This window comes from Tachypleus tridentatus, chromosome 9 (genome assembly GCF_004210375.1).
Source record: "Tachypleus tridentatus isolate NWPU-2018 chromosome 9, ASM421037v1, whole genome shotgun sequence".
NCBI classification, from domain to species: Eukaryota; Metazoa; Arthropoda; class Merostomata; order Xiphosura; family Limulidae; genus Tachypleus; species Tachypleus tridentatus.
Genome location: NC_134833.1, coordinates 85,863,714 through 85,888,386, shown reverse-complemented (window position 1 = coordinate 85,888,386; position 24,673 = coordinate 85,863,714). Strand labels below are relative to the sequence as shown.

Here is a 24,673-nt window from a genome sequence, read left to right as displayed (position 1 = left end):
TGACTATCTTATTATGTAGCTTTTGTGTAAGATAAATTTCACATCCTGTTAAAGATGATGGCAACTATCTACATCTAAGAATACTTTGGAGAAGATACCAATTAAAGAATCCTATTCTATAAATATAGGGGAATGAAACACAGCAGCCTTCAACAATGTAATTTTTATTTGACAACAGGTTAGTAAAATTCGATCAACATGTTTTTCAGTAGACGTAAAAATGTCGATGGGTAGCAACATCATCACCTATGTTGTAAATCTTTATTATTAAAACTTGAATTTCATATCATAATAAAAAATCTACACAATGTGAACTTAAATATAAGTGTCGTTAATCAACTGTTAACTGTCAATATTTTGAATGATACAGTCACTTTTAATTAAAAATTTAATAATGTTACATTTCGTAATACAAATATTCCATGATAATTCTCCTACGTTCTCCTCGTATCGAGAGTCGGAGATTCGAAGCCCTGTCACACCAAACAAGCTCTCTCTTTCAGCCTTGGGGACGTAATAATGTTACGATCAATCCCACTATTCGTTAGTAAAAGAGTAGCCCAAGAGTTGGCTACTGGGTGGTGATGACTAGCTGCCTTCCCTCTAGTCTTACACTGCTAAATTAGGGACGGCTAGCACAGATAGCCCTCGAGTAGCTTTGTGCGAAATTCCAAAACAAACAAACAAACATTAGCTACTATAGAATTTGGTCAGCTTTACAAGATTTTACAAACAGAACTCATAAATGGAAGTGTTTTAGTTACTTATTATTTTAATTTAAAAATCGCGAACTTTATTTTCCTGGTTCATAATTATAATTAATTTTGCTAACTATTGTATGTTGTTTAACATCTCATTATATAGCAAAACACAATCCCATTAATCACAGTTTAGTATTTATTATGCACCCCCGTTGGTTCAGTGATAAATGTATGGCTTCTAATGCTAAAAATCGAGTTTCGATACTCGCGGTTATCAAAACACAGAGAGAGAGAATTCTATACACTTGTGCTTAACAACATGTTTTTATAGTATTAATACCTTTATGTATGATCAGTTCTTGTTGTTGAATATATACTTCTATGCATGCATAAGTATTTATTCTTAAGTTTCGTGCACTTAAAAGCTGTACAATCCTCAGTTTTTGTCATATGTTTTGTAAATAATAACATAGTCCAGTTGGTCCTTAAAGTTACATCATTATTGATTATAACGTTTGAAATAATTCTTAATGTTATTGTTATTAGATTTAATACAAATAAAGATTAGTTTCCATTCTTAGCTTAGTATATACATTTAGAAGTGATCTAAATGTCTTATTGGCAGATCATCGTAAAATATTATTTTTATTACAAATATAATATCGATAATAGCTGTGCTAGTGAACTAATAGATCATTGCAATGTAACACTTATAAGTTTAAGAGTTTTTCTTTATATTGATTTTTTGGTGACATTATGTCATTCTTTCCGTTTCTTATGTACATAAAGGGCTTCAATTAAATAAGTTACACTTATTTATGATTTATACAATTACCTTTCAACAGTTATAAACTGTTAGATTTTAACTCTCTACGAAGTTCAAATAGGTATAAAAACGATAGTTTTTATGTTCCCATTATTTCATTATAAATGTCATCATACAATTAGCAGGTGAAGCCTTAAAATAAGAAACAAGTGAAAAAATACCGAAAAGTGAGAGAAAAAGGCTTTTGTTTGACACACAGAAAATACTATACAGAAAACATATAACATTCGACAAGTATTGATGTCTTAAACCTGAAATATATGAAAAGCATATTGTACTTCATTGTTATTACGAAAGAAGGTCAAATTAACTCTGACAATGTTATAGTATTTTATCTGTATTATTGGCTTTGACTTGGTGATGTCTTTTCTTTTCTAATTTAAGATGTGTAATGTGTTTTTACATTTTTAACACACACATACATATATATAACACGTTACTCATACATTATTTACTGTTTGTTTACTCCGCCGTCTTGCAGACTGGTGACAACTAATAAGTTCATTTTCTCCCATTTCAGTGGTTAAAAGTAGCCATGAAATAATAAAAAGAATATAAGGCATGTGCTGTGACGAGTAAATATTCTCATAAATACTTTATTGAATCTGTAATCTGAATAAAAATATACGGATAAACGAAAGGATAAATAAATATTGTCTACCTATGAATATAATATTCAGTTAAGGGATATTGGGTCAGATTTTAATAAAATTGAAATTTGACAAATATAGAATGTGATATAATTTTATATTTTCACGTTTATTGGCTACTCCATTTAGATTAAAACTATCAGAACCGTTCTTTACAAAAGATCAATCTAGAACGTTTTGAACAGCGAAACTATGATGAGTTTGTTTTTTAATTCCTCGCTAGCCGTCCCTAATTTAGCAGTGTAAAACAGTGCAAGAATAGAGATAAGGTAGCTAGTCATCATCATCCACCGCTAACTCTTAGACTACTCTTTTACCAACGAATAGTGGAATTGAATGTCACAACATAACGTCTCCACGGCGAAATGGGCGAGCATGTTTGGTGAAGGGAATTCGAACCAGTGACTCTCAGATTAACTGTGGTGAGACACACGTGATATCATTCGCTAAAACATATAAGATACAAATAAAAAAATTATCTACATGGCGTATTGTTTGTTTTCGCATCATTTTGCAAAATTTAAAGAAGGTCTTTTTCGAATGCTTATCTGAATACTTGCACCTTTTTAAGAGTAAGATTTGTGATTACTACTGTGGTTATGTACAATTTAGTTGCTGGTGTTCCTTAAATGTAAATGTTCTTTCAAAATTACTCAAACGCATTATTATATCATGTTGCTAATATATAGAAACCTGAATTACTTCTAATAGGATGGAGCTTATTAAAGCTTAAGATATACAAATGATATCACTTACTATTTTAATAATTAATAGTGTTGATTTAATCTAGAAAATTTATTGGTTTAAACACATCGCGACTTGTGTCGCAATTTGTTCTGTTCACTAAAATTGTGAAACCGCTACTTAAACGATTCTTTATCTAAATTTTGACTTTAAATGCTTTACACAAATTTATCGAAGTGCACGTTATATCTAACGAACTATAACTTTGAAATTATCACTAATATTATACTGTAAGTAATAAATAAATAAATAAAAGTCTGTAAAATTAAAATCAATATATTTACATTTCACCATTACTTTCTTCATGTTGTAATTGAGCATTTTATTACTTTGTTAATATTAATATTTAGCAAACGTGAGATGAAAGTGATTATTAAATAAAAGTTTTAAAATTGATGCAAACAAGCTGTTAGCGTAGAAGAAAAGGTTTTTACGAAGAATTTACATACTTTAAAAAGTTGTTATCAATTTGAAATATGTTAATATTTCGTCTCATTCTTCATTTGCAGCAAATTTCTCACCGTAGCTCGGTTTGAATATTTGACATCATGTCTATCTCGAAGAAAATCTCCGAAACGCCTAATACGTGTCATGTATCGTGCTTTCAATAACATTCTTTTGTGACTGACATGTAATTTACAAACTTGTTGTGAAAAATAACAGTGACTTATTGAACAAGACTGAATCAGCTCAAATATGGTTCAGTTTCTTGCCCAGCATTTCAAAAGTTCATAATAACAATGGACAAAGGATCATTTTTACTTGAATATCAAACGCGAGTGATTTGATCAGTTCGCGTATGCTCAGAAAATGTTTGCGCCTCATAACAAGCACATACCCGGTATTTGGTATTTTCAACATGAACGCTATATTATGAGAAATGTAACCTAAAGTCTGGATAGAAGCTTTAAAGGTCCGCGCATAGCATGTCGCCATCAAAGCTGCTGGGAAAAGAGAAACCAATTAGTTAATAGCGACTTCCCTTATTAAGCACTTGTTTTTTAACTGAATAGCATAGTTATCTTTCACAGCTATAACTGTGGTTGTTATTTTATAATAGATTATTAATTCTCTGTTTCGTTATGGGCCCGGCATGGCCAAGCGCGTTAAGGCGTGCGACTCGTAATCTGAGGGTCGCGGGTTCGCATTCACGTCGCGCCAAACATGTTCTCCCTCTCAGCCGTGGGGGCGTTATAATGTGACGGTCAATCCCAATATTCGTTGGTAAAAAAGTAGCCCAAGAGTTGGTGGTGGGTGGTGATGACTAGCTGCCTTCACTCTAGTCTTACACTCCTAAATTAGGGACGGCTAGCACAGATAGCCCTCGAGCAGCTTTGTGCGAAATTCCAAAAAACAAACAACAAACACACTTTTTCGTTATGAAATCGCTTACTGATAAAATAATTTTATTACAATTTACAGCTTTTACAGTAAGTAAGATTAGTTTTAGAACAGGTACTTGATGCGATCAAGTTCACAAGTCCTAATACTAATCTTACTGTAAAAGCTACAAATTGTTATAAAATCCGTTCTTTCTTTAACAGCAACCGACGCAACCGAAAGACTAATTGTCATACTTTTGTTCTGCAGTTCGAAATTAAGACTTTGCCTGAGAAACAGTTGTTTCTTTTTGCCTATTCTGTGTTTAAAGCAACATGCTTAATAAAGTGATAAAATGACTTGGATTTGGAGGTTAAATCCGCGCGATCGACATGATACAGATGGTTCGTTGTATAGCCTTGCGCTAAACCAACAAATAATGCATTGTTTGTTTTTTATCTAAATTACGGTCATGTAAAATTGTTAAATAGTTAGAAAAAGAGCTCGACTCAATGTTAAACATACGCGCTGTTTTTGATGTAAAAAGAATATATAATTACAGACGGCTAATACAGATAACTTATATGTCACCTTTCATTCAATTTAACAAAGAAACAAATAATAACTCGACGTAGGGCATTTTAAATGTGGTTAAGGGTGTAATTAAAATATAAATACAGCAAAATAACATGCCCATGGCAAAGGTATTGATTTTTTTCAAAGAAGCTCACCGCTAGTACAGCGGTATGTCTCCGGATTTACAACGCTAAAATCAGGGGTTCGATTCCCCTCGGTGGGCTGAGCAGATAGCCCGGTGTGGTTTTGTTATAAGAAAAACACACCCACTTTTCAAAGAAATACACTTCTACACAAGCAAATGAAAAATAAATTTCACAAGTGTAAAATTAACTTATAGTAAAATTTGTTTGTCTAATATCACATGATAAAATTTTAATTTAAAATGTATTCAGAACAAGAATAGCTTTGACCGCTAACTATTTTACACATAAGAATATTTTAATCGTCTATACTTTATTGAAATAAATGTTAGTCATACTTGAACTGTATAGTGGATAGGCAAAGCACGTTTTAATTTTTGTTTTCAATCTATCCTACTAGTTTCAGATTTTAAATACACATCGGTTACACGTACTTATATACTTGTTTATGCTATTGTATCTCTATTAGTGTAAATAGAAGAGCATTCGAAAATTATCATTAAAAAAACAAACACCCTCGCACTCGTTAAACCTGTTTTAAGTTTAGAGCGTTTTTCTTACAGCAAAGCCACATCGGGCGATTTGCTATGTGTCCACCGAGGGTAATCGAACCCTTAATTTTAGCGTTGTAAATCCAAAGACTTACCGCTGCCACAGCGAGGGACCTTAAGCTTAAAATAGACATTCCTAAATGTTAGTATGTGGAAATACACCATGAAAGAAAAATACGAAGATTAATTTCAAATAATTTGACATTTGTCTTATCTTTTAATTAGAAACAAAACATTATTTCCGTGTAATAATACTTATAAAAATTGAAATGCTTATTATGTCTATAACATCTTCAAAGCCCGGCATGACCAAGTAGGTTAAGGCGCTCGACTCATAATCCGAGGGTCGCTGGTGCGAATCTCCGTCACATCAAACATGCTCGCTATTTCAGCCGTGGAGGTGTTATAATTTGACGGTCAATCCCACTATTCGTTGGTAAAAGAGTATCCCAAGAGTTGGCGGTGAGTGGTGATGACTAGCTGCCTTCCATCTAGTCTTATACTGCTAAATTAGGAACGGCTAGCGCAGATACTCCTTGTGTAGCTTTGCGCGAAATTAAAAAAAGAAACACCTTATAAGATTTTAGTATTTGTTTCCTCGTCACAGAAGGCGCAGCTGGTGTAATCCCCACTAGAAGGCTATAATAGGGGGCTGTATTAGAAGAAAACTGGCAGGTTCTCGTGAAAGGATTGAAGGCAGCTTAGATGAGATTTACGTCTAATCCTCTTCAATAAAATACAATTTGTGCCCTGTCGACCATATGATAGTGCAAGTTTTTTGAACTGTTTAAACCGTAACTTTCTTAAACATAAACTTATCTCCTTTCTTTTAACGTATCAAAGGAGGGTTTATTTAAAGTCTAACATTTGATCATAAGTGATAACAGATAAATGAAATATTACGCATTTTCTTTAGAAACATCGAGAAAAGAAAATGCCCTTTACGCTTTTAAATTGAACTTTATTCTTTTTTGCTGAATTAGTTTCAGTTATTGATGTAAAACTCTGAAAACCGATGACAAAAAATATCACATACTTCACAATTACCTTTGATCATTAAGTTTCTGTTTGAAACTACAATTTTGTTTTATGTTTGTGAGTGTGTTTAAGCTTTTGGCGATATACTACTTTTTAAAAATACATTTTGACATAATATTTACAACTGGTAAAATGTAAATTAGGTATGCTGCCCTGCTAAGAGCAAAACTCGGCATGGTCAGGTGGTTATTGCGCTCGACTCGTAATTGAAGATTGCAGGTTCGAAGCACCGTCTCACCAAATATGTTCGCCCTTTCAGCCGTGAAAGTGTTATGCTGTTACGATCAATCCCACTATTCATTTTTAAAAGACTCGCCCAATATTTGTCAGTGGGTGGTAATGCCTAGTCCTCTAGTCTTTCACTGCTACATTAGGAACAGCCAGCGCAGATAGCCCTCATGTAGCTTTACGCGAAACTCAAAACAAACATTCTTTCTTGTTACAATATTTCTAGCAGAGTTTGCCTTTACCATTTTCAAGGTTCCAGGTAGTACATCGGTAAGTCTGTGAATTTACAACGCTAAAATCAGAGGTTCGATTTCCCTCAGTTTAATCAGTAGACAGCCTCGTGTGGCTTTGCTATAAGAAAACACATATATTTTAAAACGGAAAGAGAACATGAATAATTTGTCAGTAATATCAGGATGTCTTAAAACATCAACAAAATATACGAACGCATTTCATGGGGTGTAAGAATTAGAATATCAACTGGAAATAAACCAAAACTTGATTCAACAAAGTACATCCGATGAAACAATGGTCAAATCATTGATAATCTGTACTTAAAACAGTTAACGTCTTGGTAAAAGTTCAAACAACACAAAATATTGCTAATCTTGCAGGTTATGAAAAGCTTTTTTCAACTTGGAATTAGAAACGTTGTAAAAGTTGTTGAATATCTGGCTATGTTTAACCCTGTAATAAAGGAATGGCCCCAAAAAAATTACTATGCAAAATTAAAAAAACAACATAATTGCTATGCATTAAACGTTATCCAAAATGATCTGATTGTATTGTAGCAAGATTTAAACTCGTTTGTTAATTACCACCAGAAACTGTAAGTATTATACGATTGATTGTGCTCAGCTTTACTACAGACATAATATATGCCAAATAGATGTCAAATATCATTCAGTTTCTGGATGTCCTGGGACACTTACGACAGTAAATTATTAAAACAATATCAATGATTATTTCCTCTAGAGTAAGTACATAGAACTGATGTTTTTCTCAGTAAATCATGTTGGTCCTGGAAGACCTATGGAGGCCAAAAGTGTTGTAATATACCCAATATAAGAAAAATGTTAGAAAACACGAATTAGACTTTTAAATCAACGAGTTCTTTTTGTAACAAACAGTATCCAAGCCTCGTTTTCAATGATGCAGCCAGTTGTTACAACATGGACAATTTCGTTATTTGATGCGATTCAAAACATATGGACCTACTTTTCTTTTTCAAATTATACTTTGTAATTATTGTTAAAATATATTTCTTAAACAATAGTGAAACCGTTTAAGACAACGCAGTGTAAAGTACCATTTCACGAATACTATTCGTGCTTTTTATAACAGTTAAGAGGTCTATAATGTCCTGGTTGTCATTATACAAGACATCTTTCTCTCAGTAATAAAAGGGAAAAGTCGCATAATGAAACAAAAGCTATTGCTGCTTACATGTTAAGTTTCAAATTTGTGACTAGTGTTGTCGTATAGTGTAACCTGTGGTATGAAACCAGTCTTCAAAGTAAGGAACTGTAAAATTGTAATATTGATCTGTTCCATTATAGAAGAGGTATAAATGTTTCCTAGATCAGTGCAGAACTGATGAAAGTTATAGCATTAGTTCACTTGTAGAGAAGTAGAAATCACTAAAAAAGATGTTTGTAATAGCAGCAACTATCCACTCCAAAAATAACGACACAGTTTTCATACTGAAGTTGTAATAAACTTAACTTTTATCCACAGCAAAGTGCAAGATCAGTCTTTAATAAGACTGATAAAACACCTATTGAATCAGTTAAAAAAAGGCTTCATTAACTGCAGGAAATAATTCATTGTTGTTACCTGCACTACATTGCTATTGTATCAAAAATTAACTGAAGGAAATTGTTGAAACACTAAACAGAGATACTCGTTGATTAATCAGACCTACTATAGATATTAAACTGATTTTTTAGACTAATTGCAAAACTTCTCACAAAAAGTTACTGAAATCACATTAAAACGTGTTTAAAATTATGTGTGATTTGACTTGGCCTGATTTTTTCATTTCACGCAAAACTACACTAGGGTTATCTGAATAGCCGTCCCTAATTTAGCAATGTAAGACTAAAGGGAAAGCAGTTAGTCATCACCACCCAACACCAGCTCTTGGGTTACTCTTTTACCAACAAATAGTGGGATTGACTGTCATATTATAATGTTCCCAGGGCTGAAAGGGCGAGCATGTTTAGTGTGGCGGGGATTGGAACCAGCCACCCTCAGAATACGAGTTGAGTGCCTTAACCACCTGGCCATGCCGGACCAAATTATGTGTGCAGGAACAGTTTGTTTGAGTTTCTTTGAAGTTAAGCACAAAGATAACTGTGATTTGTCCACAACGGGTATCAAAACACGGTTTATAGCTTTGTGAGTCTGCAAACATACCATTGTACCACTGGATGGCGTTCGTAAACGGATTATCATCTTCGCTTCTAAAAACCTTTGTCACTGTCACCATTAAAGCAGTGTTTTAACATAAAGCAGCCTAACTGATGGAAGGATTTTAAAATTGTTAGGAAAAGAATTGATGTATGTGTCTTTTTTTAATTTTATTGGAATGTGAAGGCCAGCAGAAAATACATGTGAAGCAGATGCGATGAAGAAAAAGTGGGGAAAAGGCGTGGAGCAGATCAATGTGCGAGAGAGAGAGGCGTAAAATAGATTGATGTATGATGGAAAGTAGAGAGAAACATTCGACCTAGAATAGTGTACAAAAAGTGTAAGGGTGGGTGTAGCAAAGAGATAAATCAGATTAATGTAAAGGATTAAAAGTTCAACTTATAAGTTAAATTTAATAATTCAAGGTAAAATTCTGACTTGTTGACCACTTCAATCTGGACTTTAAAGGTGTCGATGTAGAATCCAATTAGGGAAATAATCCTAAAGTAAAATTGTTAGTGAAGTTTGAAGTAAAAAAGGGTAGATAAGTATAATATATCATAATGTTCAGGGACAGAAAGGGACCTATTGGTCCATCTAAGCTGTCGAATCCTTTGAACTAAACTGCAACTACTTTAAAAAGCCTCAAAGCCACCCATTTTCGTTCATATGGTGACCAAGCTTTCTTTTAAACTCGTTTACATTTACTTTGTTCACAACATTCGAAGACAACCCATTCCAAAAGCCAACCCCCAGTGCCACAGCGGTATGTCTGCGAGCTCACACCACTAAACACCGGATTTCGATACCGATGGTGAGCAGAGCACAGATAGCCTATTGTGTAGCTTTGTGCTTAATTCTAAATAAACCAAACGCCAACCACTCTGTTAGAAAAATAAAACTTCTACCCTGCCAAAATTGATACCATTTTCATCAATAAGTATTAAAGAAAGATGATGCATCAACACTATCAGTTCCATTTAAAATCTTAAACACCTCAATCAAATCCCCATTATCTTTTTTATTTTTACAAGGGGAAATAATTTGAGAGATTTCATCCTCTCTTCGTATGACAACCCCTCCAGACAGCAATCTAGTAACCCTTCTCTGAAGCATTTCCAACAGTTTAATGTATTTCCTAAGTATAGGAGCTCAAGACTGAACACATCCAAATGTGGCCTAATCAGTGACCTGTGAAAGGAAAGTATAACCACATTAGCTTTGTATTCAGTATTTCTGTAGGTACAATCTAAAATCCTATTTACCATACTACTAGCAATAACATACTACTTGGATAGCTTAAGAAACTGTTCAACTATTACACTATGATCCTTTAAGATTGTTAAGGGTATTCCAATCAAAATTATAAATATAATTCATATTATGATAATCCAAATGTATATTTTGCATTTATTGCAATCAAAAACCATCCTCCATTTATTCGCTCGATTCACTAAATGATCTAATTCATTTTGTAAATCAGCAACATTTTTCTCACAGCGTGCGACAAACAAGACTTTCATAATATCAACAGTTATTGATTGAATATTTCTTAATCTATGTCATTTTTATGTATATCAAAGCTCCTAAGTCTTAACCCTCAGGTACCTTACTTGCAACGTTAATCCAGTTTGACTAAACTCCATTTATAACAGCCATTTGGTTTCTACCATGCAGCCACTCTTTCATTGCTTTAGCTAACTTATCCCCCACTTTTAAAGAAATAATTTTTAACAAGAATTTTATACACAACCTTGTTAGATGCTTTCTTAAAATCCAGATACACTGAAGATAGATCCTTACTCTCATGTATATGATCAGTAACATTTTCAAAGAATGTCAAAAGATTTTTAAGCCAAGATTTTCCCTTAGAAAACCATGTTGGCTATCCAATAAAATTCTAAATTTTGTTAAATGACTACGTAAAGTATTTTTATCCATCTTTTTAAACGTTTTCCCATGTCTTTTATTTTTATCCGTTACTGAGTAACACCTTCTTTTTTCTTATTTTTATCTTTCCAACTTAATCATTTATAACCGTCCTCTGGCATCGAGGGTAATCACTAACCATACATCACTGTAGTTAGAAAATATGACGAAAAAATAACGTCAGCTTAATCAACTGTTAGTGCCTTCCATTTATGTTTTTTTCAAATTTTCAATTGTTTGAAATTTTGAAAGTAACCGTAGTAACTTTTAATGAGTGTTGGTATTTTAATTAAAATTTCTTAAGTTTTTCTCCTCAATCTTCATCAAACTAAACCTTCAAAAATGGTAAGTAATATACAATGCCTAAGTTTCTGTGTACACTATAAACATTTTACCTTTCGTGACGAATGTATTATCTCTTTCTTTCATAAGTGTAATCGTATTTTTCTCCAAGTAAATTTCTTTCTTATTATTACGATTTTCAACTATATACAACTAAGCGATTTTTTTCCTTTTAGTTTATATTTATATTTTTATTCTACTAGTAATCTTTAGATTACATTGCATTTACATTCCTAGTTTTCGATTCCATAAGATTTCTCAAAGAATATATTTTCTAGACGTATTATTATAAACGTATGTTTTGTGTTTATGTTCTTCTTATAACAAAGCGATTTCGGGCTCTCTGCTGAGTCCACCGATTATTATAACTAACAGCTGAAAAAATATACATCAAGAAGTGAAAAAAAACAAACTGAATTGTTCAAGATATAGTAATAAAACTTGGTTTCTTGTAACTAAGAAATCGATTATTTCCTGTCAGTTAAGTTTTAAGTAAAGATTTGTAACTAGATTTTGCGCAGTTTCTGTCTCATATCTATTGTTCGATGTCCAACTAGACTACGCATTTTATAAATATTTGACTACTTGGTACACCAAAGAGTTCACCGAACAATGCATTATTCGTGGTACCGCGTTATTAACTATTCATTAGCTGTCACTCCAACACCTTGACATGACACTCACGTGTCAAGAAACAAACAACGCAAACAAGACACGACAATGGGCTCTCCTTCTATAAATGTTTCTTCTGTTCAAGAAATAATCTGACTAAAAATATCAGACTAACACGTATTCCTCAGTTACATACACCAATGAGAAATGTTACTACCATAAGTGTGCGCTGCGAACTACAAAAATCAATATTTAAAAAAAGTAAGCCTGGTGATCCCGTAAACGTCAATTATGTTGTTCACACGTAATAGAAGTCAGATTTAAACAGCACTGCCTCCAGACGAAGATATTTTTACGTTACTTTTGTCAATACGCAACAACCTTAATGCTAAACTAACTTGCATTACTTTTTAAAGCTACCAGAATAAATTCAAGGGCAAAAATACAGAAAAGCTATTTAATCTGTGATACTTTTCATTAAGAAATAACCTGTAAAAGTGTTTTCTCTACATGGCTAACTTATAATACAGGAAAACTGCCTTTCTCGTTTTATTTTAAGGATGTTTTCTATGATCACATTCATTAACTATTAATATCAACGCTGTTACTGGCCAACAAGCTCATTCATGATTATATCACATTTCGATGTCAGTTATAACATCAGACTCATATAAAGAGCAAGAATGAATAAAATAGCAATATAAATGTGATATAAAGGTATTAGGTTGTCTAGAAATAAGTGTCAGAATTCTCACGATGACATTTAGAAGTTGAATATTGAGTAACTTATCGTTCATTGGTTGGTTTAATCCAACATTTGTCGCTTACAAGGTGTCTTAACTGTTTACTGTTTCAAATCTACTAAGAATAAGTGTCGCAGCCCCCAAGGCAGCATAGACAAGAAGGACTTTCATCTGATTTTCCTCTATTGCTTCAAACTTGGACGAAAATCTACCAAAACAGCACGGAAAATCAACCAGTAATTCGACCATGGATCTGTTACTGAAAGTACAATTCAACGTTCCTTCCAAAGGCTTCGACATGGGAATGAAAGTCTTGAAAACCATGAAGGTCGTGGAAGGAAGCCATTCTTAGATGAAAACACATTAAGGGAAGCAGTTGAGACGGACGCTCGCACAACAGTACTTGAGTTTGCAGAAAAACTAGGCACAAGCAAATCAAGCATTGCCAACCACCTGAGTGCGATTGAAAAGAAGAAAAGTTGGATAAGTGGGTTCTGCATGAGTTGACTGAAGACCAACAAAATCGGCGTTATGAGACCTGTCAAGGATGACGCTTTAAAAACTGAACGAATTGGGAATCGAGGTTCTGCCTCATCCACCATATTCCTTTTAAAGCACTTTGACAACTTTTTGAACAATAAACGCTTTAAAATCAGGCAGCTGTAGAATAATCTTTCAGGGAGTTCGTTAACCATAGAAACTTTGATTTCTACAGAAGGGGCACAAACAGCATCGTTACACGTTGGCAAAAGTGTGCTGAAATAAATGGTGCTTACTTTGATTAAAGTATATTTTACAACACTTCTTTATACTTTTCCAAACTTCGCAGTTCAAAAACGACATTTATTTCTGGACAATCTAATAGTTTCTTCTTACTCGTTGAATGAATTTTAGACCTCAAATATGAGGTGAGATAGTCGTCCGTCGACACCAACCATATCAATTCTGTGTCGATATTAAAACAGATCTTTCCAAAACAAAACTGTTCTTTTGCTCGCGCTCTGCCGTTTATTGTTTGTTTGTTGTTTTTCAATTTCGCACAAAGCTACTCGAGGGCTATCTGTACTAGCCGTCCCTAATTTAGCAGTGTAAGTCTAGAGGGAATGCAGCTAGTCATCACCACCCACCGCCAACTCTTGGGCTACTCTTTTATCAACGAATATTGGGATTGACCGTCAAATTATAACCCCCCCCCCACGGCTGGGAGGGCGAGCATGTTTGGCGCGACGGGGATGCAAACCCGCGACCCTCAGATTACGAGTCGCACGCCTTAACACGCTTGTCCATGCCGGGCCTCTGCCGTTTATTAAACAGCTACAGACCTGCTTGAAGACTCCTGAATATTTATTATCAGCTAAGTAAGGATCACAATAAACAGTATTTTAATGTACTAGTGTCAACTGGTTGTTTGGAGTTTTATTGGTACCACACAGCTTTAGGATATCAATATTTTAAATACATTTTTTCATGCCACATGATCACTGGAGCTATTATTCAAAGTATCACTCCAGCTTAACTGGCTTCAAGTTATAACTATTGTAATTCCTGAACTATATGCATCTGCAATGGCAAGACAGCTTATCATCACTTTGAGGCTACATATGTGTCACATCTTTATTTTCTTTACTTAAATATATTTAAAAAAAAATAAAACCGGGAGGAATCGACATAAATTAATATATATAATTTTTTTCCATAAAGAGTCTAAACTATATATATATATATTTAACACAACCTTCATTTTTTGATAATAGGTAGAGCAAAACTATATATATATGTATCGATTTATCATAACCTTCTGTTTTTGATAATAGGTAGAGCACAACTATATATATATGTATCGATTTAACATAACCTTCTGTTTTTGATAATAGGTAGAGCAAAACTATATATATATGTATAATTTTTGTATCGATTTAACAAAACCTTCTGTTTTTGATAATGGGTAGAGCAAAACTATATATATATGTATATATATGTATCGATTTAACATAGCCTTCTGTTTTTGATAATAGGTAGAGCAAAACTATATATATATGTATATATATGTATCGATTTAACATAACCTTCTGTTTTTGATAATAGGTAGAGGCTTCATTTTCCCTTTAAAATGATAACATAAACTGCGTTTAAACTTTTGTTTTCACTCAACGTTCAAAACGTTTCGTGGAACAGCAACAACAAATAAAGTTTTTATACAATCAGTAACACTTAATACAGCTGAAGTGTGTTCTAACAGGTTTTTTTCATTATCCTTAGGCCCGGCATGGCCAGGTGATTAAGGTAGTCTACTCGTAATCCGAGGGTCGCGGGTTCGAATCCCCGTTACACCAAATACGCTCGCCCTTTTAACCGTGGGGCGTTACAATGTGACGGTCAATCCCACTATTCATTGGTAAAAGAGTAGCCCAAGTGTTGGCGGTGGGTGGTGATGTCTAGCGACCTTCTCTCTAGTCTTATACTGCTAAATTAGGGACGGCTAGGCAGATAGTCCTCATGCAGCTTTGCGCGAAATTCAACAAATAAACATTATCCTTATAACTTGATATCATCATTTCTGTTATACACAAGAGTTAAATTTTGAAATATCTTATGTAATTGGTATTTAGTGCAAACACCAAAATACGCTCACCAATTTTCCTCCTCCTTGCAATTTTATAGCTGTTTATAATCTTACCGTTTAATAATAAAAAAATTGTACAATAATACTTTATTGAATCAGCCCTTCGGTAGTAAAGCAGAATGTCTCCGGATTTACAACGCTAAAATCAGGAGTTCAATTTCCCGCGGTGGGCTCGAGAGATAGCCCAGAGCGGCTTTGCCATAAAGAAACACATGCATGCACTTTATTAAATATTTATAATTCGGAATAAACAAAAATATGCCTGTACTTAATAACACTTGAATAAATTATTTGTCGGCACTGTGTTTATTTCGTACCGGCTAAAATTAACTTCTGCTTAAAAAAAAATCCATAACTTCTAAAAACACATATTTTACTGCACATTTTAACAATAAAATATCGAACGATTTCGGCTGAAACGATCTTCTTAAAGAGAAAGTAAGAATTTGTGTCAATTGTACAAGTATCCCAGTAGCACAGCGGCATGTCTACGGACTTATTTGGCTAGAAACGGTATTTCGATGTTTGTGATATACAGGGCATAGACAGCCATTTGTATAGCTTTGTGCTTAATAACAAACAACATTTTTTCAGAGAAACTTTGTTTTATTTGTGCATAACAACGTTTAAGATATAATTTCATTTGGCGACATTTCTAGAAAAACCGAAAACAAAAGTGTGTGAAATATGTTTTGGATATACAGATTTAGCTTTGAGGAAAAATTAAAAATTATTCAATTAAAAATATAAGCTTAATTTCAAAATTGTGCCGAACCTATTTTTAATATTTATTTACAAACAGTCGGTTATGTATCAAGTTATTATGCTTTTCTCAAAAAATATGTATTCTGTTAGTAATTGGTTTGTTTTTAAACACTATATTTCTTAGATCATACAAATGTCTATGTAGTATTAACACTTTAAATAAAACAAACCTTCAGAAGGTATTTAAGTTCTAAAAAATATGAATTTGCTATTAGTTATTCATTCCTGGTCGGTGAAAGACAAAGATGTTCAAAATTTTTCTTTTTTTTGTGGAGCATCTTAGCAAGAAGCCAATATCTGCTTGCTGGAAATGTGTTCTCGCTAAACCTCAGTTGTTACATTGCTCTATTGGGACAGAAATTTTTTATTTCTTTTTATCTTTATAAACTGACATTCATAACCCAAAAACCACTGTCACTTTCTTGCTCTCCAGGCAACGACACCTGTTGGTTTTTAACCAGTCTTAATTTTCACTTGTTCACAAAATTTATAGAAACACTAAAGGAGCTAAAACATACCCGTAAAAGCACCCAAAGATGACGCAATATAGAAGTATGTTTTTAAGTTACTGAACTCGAATCCGGAACCAGATTCTGTGTTTCTGTATTCCCCTCATACGAACTCATTGAAGTTTTATGTGTGAAACTGTGTTTATACTCCCGACTTACAAGCTATTAAAACCAACCGTAGCCAACATTTTCGAGAACCCTTGCCAAATGTAACCTTGTGTTCATTGTGTTCAGGTTTGGACCCCTTTTGAAATAACTATAAAAGCAATTCACGATAGTGGAGTGACTTGATTGGTACACTGAAACCAGTGGCGTATTTAGGTAGGGGCTAGAGGGAGCTCAGCCTCAAAGCCTATGTTTTTAATTGGAGCCTATTGATAATTTTATTCTATGTAAAATTACATGAGATGTAGGGCCCACAAACATTATCAGCTCGCGACCCCAAATAATCTTAATTCCGCCATTGACAGGAACTTCGGTTTTCTTTTGTTTTAGAAGAAAAAAAAAGCAATACTGAACTTCTACTGTGATCACCACGTGAAACCGAATCCAAATTTTAATGTTGTATGTCTATATACGTACAACTGTCCCAGCTGGCAACAGAGTCCTCTGTTAATCAGAGGAATTATGCTTCGGTATCCGTCTATTTTCAATTACATATGACTTTATAATTCAGTGAACTTTCCTTTTCTTTATTTCGCTTCCAGGAACAAAAAGAAAGCTTAGAAAAATCGACTCGCAATCTACGGTTTAAGGGTTCAAATTCCTGTCACCAAACATGTTCAAACTGTCGGCCGTAGGGGCATTATTATGCGACCGTCAAACCCACTATCCGTTGGTAAAACGATACCACAAGAGGTGGCAGTTTATAATTGCTAATTTATTGATAGCTAGTGCAAATAGCTTTCGAGTAGCTTTACGCGAAATTCAAAACAAATTCCCTTTAGTGATAAAGTGGTTAGGTTTACAATGTTTAACGCTTAAAACTGGGTCTCGATACCCGCAATGTAGCTTTGTACTGAATAAAGTCTGTACAAAAATGAAGATTTGAATTTCTATGTTGGTTTAATTATTTTATTTAATAATTTCAACAAATAATTTTGTACATTTTTTTTTACCCCGGTGGATCGGTAGTAAGTTTAAGGACTTTTCACGTCAAGATCCGGGATTCTATTCGGTGCGATGAACAAAATGTACTTAGTCCATTGTACAGGTCTTCGCTAAAACATAACAAACAGTTATACATTTTCATTTAGTATAACTCGGATATCAATGGATTGTTCTTGAAGAAGATATCAAACTACAGTTACGTTTTACCTCATAATTGTCTCTTAGTGCAAAAACTAGATCACAAAACTCTTCCTTATTTGCTTTTTGTTAAGCATAAATCCACACAGTGGGCTAATGCGCTTTGCCAACCGTAGATATCAAAACCCTGTTTTAATCAATATAAATCCGCAGTACCAGTGAGGCGTTGTGATAATGTAAAACATCTAAATAGCTTTAAAAATTTAGGATTAAAAAGCATCAAAGCACATCTGTCTTCTTATATCACATTATGTAATTTAACGTTAGCTGAAGCCCTATATCGTTTACATATAATGCAAATTATCTGCAATGATAGAGTATTTTATATTTCTAAATATTTGTTTTTCATTCGTAATTATTGATAACATGATATTTTTGCGAAATACAATGTCAAAAGACAACACAAATACACATGTGTAGAACATATATCTTATTCGAATTAAGGTCTCCCAGCGGCTCCACGATAACTTTGAGAGATTAAAACGCTAAAACTTTGGTTCTGATACTTAGATTGAAGTTAGAATTTATGACGGATCAGACATCATTTTAGTATAAAACTTAACTGAATTATGGATTACTCGTGGCAATAAAAATTTTTTATTGCTTACATAATTGAATTTTTAATCATATTATTTCACATTTTCTGTTTTACAATGAAAATCATGTTCATTACAATATTTGTCTTCAAATAATAGATCACCTTTTCTGAATTTCAATCTATGATATGTTTCCAGCATTGGAAATTTTATTATTATTCCAGTTTGTTACCTAAAAAACATGGCTCGCTTTCATAGTATGTATACTTGCAAGGCCTTTAAGCACACGTACCTCATTGACAGGATTAGTAGTATCCGAGATTTAAGCGATCGCAGCTGTGGTTATTTACGTAATAACTCCATATAGATTTGTCTAAAATTTGTTCCCACAGTTGGAGTAGGAACAAGTAAATCTGCTAGGACTATGAGTAAAGAAGTTCTTGGATTTTATTCTGACTGGTGGTTACCAATCCTAGCTATCGCAACCATTATCATAAGGAACCGTAGGTGGTTTTTATTTTCTTCGAACGTAGTTCCACCTGGTTAATTGTCACCAGTGGCTGAGGAAGAAGATTACTTCCAGATATCCTAAGCTTGATTGGTCAAAGTCTATATTATGATATAGTTTGCTAAGCTTTTAATGAGTCTTGATTTGAACATCAAAACGAACCGGTATTAACAAAGTTTGATGATCATGTTAGTGCTTTGCAATCAACAGACCAGTAGAGCAGGTGTGCAATAGTTCTATGCCCTGTAATATAGCGTTAGCAGGCTCCTTTATAAATGTTAGCTCCAAAAGGATGAAATACAGATACTTTTGTTAGGTTCGTCGAATGTCTCTTGACTTCTTTAATTATTCACAGAATTAAATTTATTCCAACGAAATATTGAGAACTTATTTTAATTGTGCGCCATTATTTTTAGAAACCAATAATACATATGGTTAACTGATAACATTACATAAGTAGACTTTTGTCATATTCGTCCAGTGTTAATAAAATTGAATAAAATTCATATAAAATAAAGTGGTTTAATTCTAAATAAAATATCCGTAATAACCATAAAACGTATATAACTTTTTTTTATTAATACTGCCATTGTAGATACATATCGATGATTAGGTGCTTGATTCAATATAAAGATGATAAGAGCGAAGTATCTAGAAAATTTTATCGATTGAAGACAATTTGAAAAACCACGGAAGGTCACGTGCTTCAAGTTCCTTAAATGCACAGCAGCTACAAAAAATTTGTTTTATATAAATTCCTTTTTGATTTCGCGAACGAAATACCGTATATAATAAACGAAGGTTTGTGTAAACTAGCTTCTTAAAAACAGCTATTGAAGTTCACAGGACCCTCGTTATCAGTTAAAGAAAGAAAACATGTTGTCATAAAACTGGGGAGAACAGCTTGATACTTGCAATCTATCATAACACTAAACATTTCTGTCAACCCAAAGTACTCACATTTAATAACAGTTACTATACATTAACAAGAACAATGTGCTATTTACTTCTTCACAGAAACAGTAGCTTGTTTATAAATGAAAAATCTTGATCAACATTTAATTAAAATATTGTATAAATAAATATAATGTAAATGTTACATATCACAAAAAGGTTGACAAAGAACACTAACTAACTCAATGTGCTTCTCTGCAACCTGCTGTTCTCTGTATTCTATGACAACCTACACGTTCCCTGAAGCGAAGAACGTAGTAAACATCGAATCAGCGTCAAAAAAAAAAATTGGTTAAACTGATGGACTTTAGAAAGTAATTGACAAAAGTGTCGGAGGTCAAAATCCTCTAGAAGTGTGTTGGCTAATAACTTGTTTTTACGTCACTTAAACTAAGAGGAGTGGTATAGTAGTTGTCCACCTGCGAAGTAAATTATTTAAAAAATAGTTTTTTAATTATTGTATGTTGACTAATAACTAGTTGTTACGTCACTTAAACTAAATATGGAGAGGCATAATATTTGTACACCTGTGCAGTAAATTCTTTAAAAAAATAGTGTTTTAATTACTGAATGTGGTGTGTTTTGACTAATAACTAGTTGTTACTACGTCACCTAAACCGTTAGCTTATTAGCTGTTTCCTTCGTTATAAATTTTTGTTTTAAGAAACTTAATTATTGTACGTAATAGTTGATAACATTTTTATGGAAGCGTAACGAATAAAGATTATGTAAAAAAAATATTTCCAACAAATAAATAAGTGTATGTGTACATATTTCATGACTCTACAAGAAAATAACTTTCGATAATGAAAGTCTATAGCATTGTTTAATTTCTTTTGTAAAAACCGAGTAAATTTAAAGTATTTTCTAAGTAATGTTTACTGTAAACGGTACACAAAACCACTTTCACATGAAAAACTATAGGAAAACATCAATAGCTTATTGAACCTGTGTTCGTTCTCTTTTTTTAAAATAACTGTGTCTTTAAACTAGAAAGTGCAGGAAATGAATTGCTTGCAAGTTTATCTTTCTGAAACAAAGTATCACTTGTGGAACAGGTTGCTAAACAAAGTATCACCTGTGGAACAGGTTGCTAAACAAAGTATCACCTGTGAAACAGATTGCTAAGCAAAGTATCACTTGTGGAACAGGTTGCTAAACAAAGTATCACTTGTGGAACAGGTTGCTAAACAAAGTATCACCTGTGGAACAGGTTGCTAAACAAAGTATCACCTGTGGAACAGGTTGCTAAACAAAGTATCACCTGTGGAACAGGTTGCTAAACAAAGTATCACATGTAGAACAGGTTGCTGAACAAAGTATCACCTGTGGAACAGGTTGCTAAACAAAGTATCACCTGTGGAACAGGTTGCTGAACAAAGTATCACCTGTGGAACAGGTTGCTGAACAAAGTATCACCTGTGGAACAGGTTGCTAAACAAAGTATCACCTGTGGAACAGGTTGCTAAACAAAGTATCACCTGTGGAACAGGTTGCTGAACAAAGTATCACCTGTGAAACAGATTGCTAAGCAAAGTATCACCTGTGAAACAGATTGCTAAGCAAAGTATCACCTGTGGAACAGGTTGCTAAACAAAGTATCACCTGTGGAACAGGTTGCTGAACAAAGTATCACCTGTGAAACAGATTGCTAAGCAAAGTATCACCTGTGAAACAGATTGCTAAGCAAAGTATCACCTGTGGAACAGGTTGCTGAACAAAGTATCACATGTGGAACAGGTTGCTGAACAAAGTATCACATGTGGAACAGGTTGCTGAACAAAGTATCACATGTGGAACAGGTTGCTGAACAAAGTATCACATGTGGAACAGGTTGCTTTTTTAACATCCATGTATATAATAATCAAATATCTATCACATTTTACATCTCCTGAACGGTTAACTGTAGAAAATAATATATATATCAAATGCTCTTTTTCAAAAACACATTACAGGCAAATTATTTGTTGTTGGTTTTTCTTGTTGGCAGTGATGTGTTTCGTTGTTTTTTTGCAATTCCTAAAATTTCATATGTTTTCGTGTGTGTTGAATGATAAATCTGAGAAAAGCTTTGTTGAGAATAAAACTGTTTCTTTTTCTAAGAAAATTTTACAAAAAATAGACTTCTATCGTCGATTCATTGATAGAAATATTTCAATGATAGTGTCATGAACAGAAGAAAGTATTGTGTTTGAATATATATATTCGTTGTTGTGCGTTGTTGTTGTTCTTTTCATGCCGGTATTGTCTTTTACTGCTAAAGTGGGGGCGGCTAGCGCATACAGCTCTGGTGTAGCTGTGCGCGAGATTCAAAACAAACAAGTCTTTTTTTATTCTTCTTTTTCTTGCAATTGTAGACATATCTCAGTGAGGAACAATACTATAAGTTGATCACGCTTCTTTTGTATGAGATTTTGAAACATACTATTAGGTGGGATATTTATTGGTCACTAGCGTGTGGTGAATAATAATAACGTTAGTGTTTGGAGAAAAATATTTTGGCTTGGGTAACAAGAAGACTTAAAATGATAAAATAAAAGTATATTCGTGCACTACAAACAGCAAAACTTGTAGAGAGTGGAACACAAGCCTGTGGTTTGATTGATCAAAACAAAATTTTAAGACTAACGAGTATAATCTAACAAAACAGATAATAAATATGTTAGCTGATGCACAACCTTTGTGTTGAGTTTTACATAAATATAATAATAATGTAGCTTTACAAGACAACATGTGTTTATTTTAAACACAGTTTTGAAATGAAAAATCCATAGGTCACTTTTCCTTACTTATGTGTTTATATTGCCATATCAATCGTGTCATAATTTACACAAGTCCGTGTTGGGAACTACAAACTGTATTGTTTTGAGATGACACAGCGTTCGTGTTAATTTACAACATATGGTTAATGTGAGTCAACCTAAACTATGTTTATCTTCTCTTTACATAATAAAGTGTCTAAGCAGTCAAGTCAAAGCAGAAAAGATATTACTAGGCTACGTTAATTACGTTTTCCCTTCCATCTATCTTTATAAAAGAACTTTTTGCATTCCTAACCGGTTTATTTTCTTTCCTGATCTAATTACCATTTTGTAATCTCCTAAATGTCTGTTAAAATTTACAACTTTACGATGAGAAAGAAATCAACATAATACGTTATTGTTTACAGAGATATGGAACTTAGGTTTCTGCTGTGAAATGTATATGAAAACCAACGCTTTTACTTGTAAGGAATACAATCGTTGAACGTTTATAAGGAAACACAAAATATCTAGCATTGTTAAATAAATCTAAACAGTCTACTATGGGTTAGCTAAGCAAGCTTTAATATAATTCTACATAATATTTAACGTAAAATTCCGCTAAGTAACAAACAGGCAAAATATTCTTGTGATTAAAATTTGTGAATAGTTCAATGGACAACAAATAAATGAAATTGCCTCGTACTTGGAGTACTAGGTGTGCTTAAACACACACACACATATTTTTCTTCTGCTACTCAGTGATACATTCTCAATAATAATGTTCAATAAGTACATGAACATTCTAATATTAGTAGAAAACATCCTTGTAACATCAAGATTTATTTTCCTTCATTAATTGGACGCACAACGTTTGGCTCTACTGTCTTTTCAGGAACTTTCCACTGAAATACAGTGATCGCTTATCACTAATATTAAAATATTTGTTATACACTAATGTGCACTACAGAAATTAACTTACATAAACATTCTACTCACCGTTCAACACAAACCCCAACAAGAGTCATCACTGAGGCATATAGAGCAAACACTTCTGTAAAACGAAGGACTCGACAGGAATTCAGACCTAATCTCCATCCAACGTTTTCCATGAACTGGACAATATCTGGAATACAGACTATCATGATGATGAAGTCGCTGACTGCCAGATTCATGATAAAGATGTTGGTTACAGAGCTGCGCATCCGTTTGTCGCTGAGAACAACGAAAATGACCAGGGCATTTCCTACAAAACCTACTGATCCGATTACAAAGAAAAGTGCTGAGAGAGAGATTATAGTGACTTTTGAGGCTGGTGGCAAACGAATATCTCCAATATCTGTAAAATTATCTAATGAAATTGTTATGTTGTCTAAAGTGGACATCATCTCAAAAACTAAACAAAATCCTACTTCGTTTCAGAAATATATGTATATGTTGGCTAGGTTCTATTATATGATGGATTAAGAATATCGTTTTGAGCCTTGGAAGAGTGACCCTGAAATGTTCTTATGCCAAGAAGTATCTGATTCAACATGTGTCTCTGCTATTACATAAAACCAGCTGGACACGCCTCCTCAAACTCTCATATTATCATTGTGGTTACGCCCTCTGTTGACACACTATAACAACTAATAAATGATAGCCAAAAGTAATGATTCCTCCCACACCTGATCCCTAAACAACAGAGGCGACATACCAAAGACTCCGCTTTCTAACATCGTAGAAACTAAAGTAGATAAATGGATAATCTTAATAATTAACTCATTGTCATAAAATATAATAATTATATTACTAATAAGAATGAAGATGTGACAAAGAGATAAGACATGTTTACGAAAGAAACTCATTTATGTTAACAAATAATTGTTTCTCAACTACACGTAAAAGTAGTTTTTACTTACAAAGGTAAGA

General features: G+C 33.4%; 1 protein-coding gene across 1 annotated transcript in view; it reads right to left on the bottom strand.

Moving 5' to 3' along the window:
• LOC143227173 (neuropeptide receptor 15-like) overlaps positions 1–24,258 on the bottom strand; it is a 51,201-nt gene extending 26,943 nt beyond the window's left edge. The window contains exon 1 of the mRNA XM_076458674.1: positions 23,759–24,258. Coding sequence (XP_076314789.1) covers positions 23,759–24,147 — 389 coding nt within the window. The 5' untranslated portion in view covers positions 24,148–24,258. The remainder of the gene's footprint in view (positions 1–23,758) is intronic.
• Between the last annotated feature and the right edge of the window lie 415 nt (positions 24,259–24,673).